The 3,179-nt window shown below is 39.3% G+C and overlaps 2 protein-coding genes across 2 annotated transcripts in view; one reads left to right on the top strand and one right to left on the bottom strand.

The window, feature by feature from the left end:
- JH06_5528 (type 2 inositol -trisphosphate 5-phosphatase) overlaps nucleotides 1-1,209 on the bottom strand; it is a gene marked incomplete at both ends in the record, with an annotated part of 2,588 nt that extends 1,379 nt beyond the window's left edge. Inside the window, 9 exons of the mRNA XM_014669577.1 lie at nucleotides 1-191; nucleotides 223-301; nucleotides 333-442; nucleotides 465-486; nucleotides 568-617; nucleotides 648-912; nucleotides 938-993; nucleotides 1,028-1,121; nucleotides 1,175-1,209. The exon at nucleotides 1-191 is cut by the window's left edge and continues 35 nt beyond it. Of these exons, the coding sequence (XP_014525063.1) occupies nucleotides 1-191; nucleotides 223-301; nucleotides 333-442; nucleotides 465-486; nucleotides 568-617; nucleotides 648-912; nucleotides 938-993; nucleotides 1,028-1,121; nucleotides 1,175-1,209 (902 nt within the window). The remainder of the gene's footprint in view (nucleotides 192-222; nucleotides 302-332; nucleotides 443-464; nucleotides 487-567; nucleotides 618-647; nucleotides 913-937; nucleotides 994-1,027; nucleotides 1,122-1,174) is intronic.
- Nucleotides 1,210-1,673: 464 nt separating this feature from the next.
- Nucleotides 1,674-3,151, top strand: JH06_5417 (hypothetical protein; the record flags this gene model as incomplete). Its single annotated transcript, XM_014669576.1, has 5 exons — nucleotides 1,674-1,776; nucleotides 1,811-1,944; nucleotides 1,975-2,657; nucleotides 2,688-3,095; nucleotides 3,121-3,151. 5 exons carry the CDS (start codon nucleotides 1,674-1,676, stop codon nucleotides 3,149-3,151), a joined length of 1,359 nt encoding a protein of 452 aa, XP_014525062.1.
- Between the last annotated feature and the right edge of the window lie 28 nt (nucleotides 3,152-3,179).

The raw sequence follows: 3,179 nt of genomic DNA, 5'->3' as shown, positions 1-3,179 counted from the left end.
GTGTATTTCTTGTATTTGTAAGTAGGAGGGAACTTCACTTCAGGTTCTGTGAACTCTTCAAATGCCAAACCAGCTCGTTGTGATACTTTCAATTGATCCTTCTTAAGAAGGAAATCCAAATCATTAGCAGCATAATCAAACACTTGAAGTGTTGGTACATCGGAGGTGATTCGATAGTTCAGATCTCCAATCTATCTCTCAATTCTCATCATGATTCCTCACCCAGAATACAAATTGATGATCCATGATTCCAAAGGATTCTTCATTCTCTTCTCTTTTGAATCGAATGTTATCACATATTCTATCTCATTCATTCATTCTCTTCGTCCTACTTGTGGAAATCAGCATTTCTACCAGCAACATTCTCACGATGGGCAGCCAGATGAGAACACACAAAACAGACCGTACTATCCAGAATCTTCATTCGAATTGCTGCTCCACCCTTGTTACCCATCATTCCTAACAGACCTGTTGCTGCTGTCGTAGCTATGAATCAATCTCTCTTCTCACAACTCACTCAACACCTCTGCTATACGCTCACGTAACGACTTACGAACAAACACACACAGAAACACACCCACCAGGATCTGACTCTCTACAAGCACATATGTGTTATTCTATTCCTCATTCCTTCTTCTTACACCTACATCCGTCTTTGCACTCTTGTTCAATGCATTACTGATCATTTCCAACCAAATTCCTGCTCGTTTCTGGCTTTGAGCTTCTAATACTACCGTAGTTGCTGTCAGATCCACCATTTCCTCCAAACCCACAACATAGATATCTGCTGTTGGCTTTCCAGTCACAGAACCTGTCATCCAGATGTTGATATTCTCATCAATCTTCTTCCCATTCACGTTCCAGGTTCCCATCCACAGCTTCAACTCACGGAATGTCGTGTATTCGGGTTCACTGTACATGAAATCTCCCAACAAACCCAAACTTCTTCTTCATTTCCTCATCAATGTGTAGTTTGTAGATACTCTTCACAATCTACTCCTTCATCAATCTAATTCCAAATATCTACTTTCTGATTTGTCTTGCTTCCTTCCTTCTCTTCAGATGCGAAACTGCGCCACTCTCGAGGAAGCTCTAAAGGCTTTTCAGGAGGAGGAGTGATACTATCCCATCGTTAGATTATTTCAAATTCATTGAATACAAAAACAATACATACTCTTGAAGATCAGCATCACTATCTATATCCTCCATATTTTCTTCCTTGGAGGATTCAACAAGTCCCTTCTTTGAAAACATACGTTTCATTCTTATCAATTCGGTCTAGAATAGGAGATATTGACCAAAATGGTTCATCATCCAATCCAAACCATTATCTCTATTTCAATCCTGTATAATCCCATTCTGTTTCTAGACTTCATCTCTCATTCTTGTTTCTTTAGAAATGTCATCTCAATCAAATCAACAGGGTATCATTATGCTGCTTGAAAACCATTGTTGTAGGGAGACATTATTGAATTTGAAGAAATGAACATTGCTATGGTTTGGAAAGATGTCGATACTTCCATTTTGATTGAGTTGAACTCCCCATTTCATTTCCAACTCTTTTCTCGTTATCCATATCACTCTTCTCCATTCACTTGTATCAGATAATTTCATTCATTTCATTTCCATTTCTCACAATCACTAATCAACTCTCCTCAACTCCAAACTGTGAAATGGAAATTGAATTGTGGAGTCAATTCTCAGAGAATGCTGATAATGATGCAGTATTTCGTCTTGTTGAGTTGATTGTTGACAAACTTGATGAAGGTGTTTTTGGTATATAGATGAGTTCAGATGTATAATCCACTAGGTTGGGGTTTTGTTCTAAACGATGAAGCCAAGTTTGGCGTTTTCTTCTCCAAAGTGATCGATATGCTTTTGAACAAAGAGGTCACTCTCGAGCAATTTCCTGTCTATATTGCTTTCTTCAAATATGCTTTTCGAGTGACTCTGTTGGTGTTTGTTGATTTGTAGTCATTTGAGATTGATTGCATTCGTCGTCAATTGGTTCCATTGTGTAATTTGCGACTTTGGAGTCATGTTCACAGTCGTCGTCGTATTCTCGAATTGAATCGGAATCCTCGTCTGAAGGTGACCTGGGAAATGTATGAAGTGAAACGAAGTCTATTGGGTCTGTTGGAACATTTGAACTCAGCAAAGTTCGAGAAAGAGTCTGAGAGTGTTGAGAATTATCTCTCTGAATTCAATGATGCTATTCGTGAGGATCCTAGCGAGACTCTTCGTACTGGTCATGCTTTGTTCAAATCGCTTTCTGCTGCAACTCACTATCAGTCATCCACTCCAACAGATCGTAATTCCAATTTCTTCCCTTTCCTTGTGAATGTGCTTCTCCATCTCCTTGACGATAAGACTCATGAGAATATCGTATGTAGTATTGTGGAATTATTCGTTGAATTGCTAACACAGATTACTACCCGACGTTATCTGTTGCTGTATCTGAAAGATCGTCAAGTCCTTCCTCGTCTCCATCTGAGTCCTATGTATGTTGAGCGCAGTCTGTTATGGGATCTAACAGAGAGTTTATCGTATTATGAGAGTTATGCAATCGATGAAGTGACTGGTGAAGCCTTATCAGAAGAAGAAGCGAGTGAACATTATTACAAGAAGATGCTCATCTTCCAGAATGTTGTGTACAAGTGAGATTTGAATCAAATCATGACTGATAGATACTATCCAGAAGTGTTGGAAGAGTTATGTTTGACTTCAGTGCATCATATCGCTTCTCGTACTACTCTCATGGATCAACTTCGTCGTCTCTCTTTCAAAGATTTGGATTCACTTGCTATTCATTTACGATTGGTTCCACCAATGAATCAACGCACTATTGAATCCAGTAATGATCTGTTTGCATCAGGATCAGGAGAATTGAATGAGGAACTGTTATTGGAGATCTTTGCCTGTGAATATTGTGTTCCTCATACTCCACTTGACTCTATCAATTCTCTCTCTCTCCTTCCTGATGAACAAACTCTTTGGAGTGGATCTCTAGTTCCTACAAGCACTGTAACAGCACTTCCAAAGTTGAATCTTCAATTCCTCTCATTCCATGATTACCTTGCTCGTAATTTCGAGTTGTATCGGCGTGAGACTTGCTATCAGATCTATGGAGATCTATCAGAAGCTATTGTGAGGATGCGAGCCCGTCTGGATATGAATGG

This window comes from Blastocystis sp. subtype 4 (assembly GCF_000743755.1).
Source record: "Blastocystis sp. subtype 4 strain WR1 chromosome Unknown seqid_0483, whole genome shotgun sequence".
In the NCBI taxonomy this organism is placed as follows: domain Eukaryota; class Bigyra; order Opalinata; family Blastocystidae; genus Blastocystis; species Blastocystis sp. subtype 4.
Note: the sequence above shows the minus strand (reverse complement) of the source record. Positions and strands in the feature narration are given on the sequence as shown.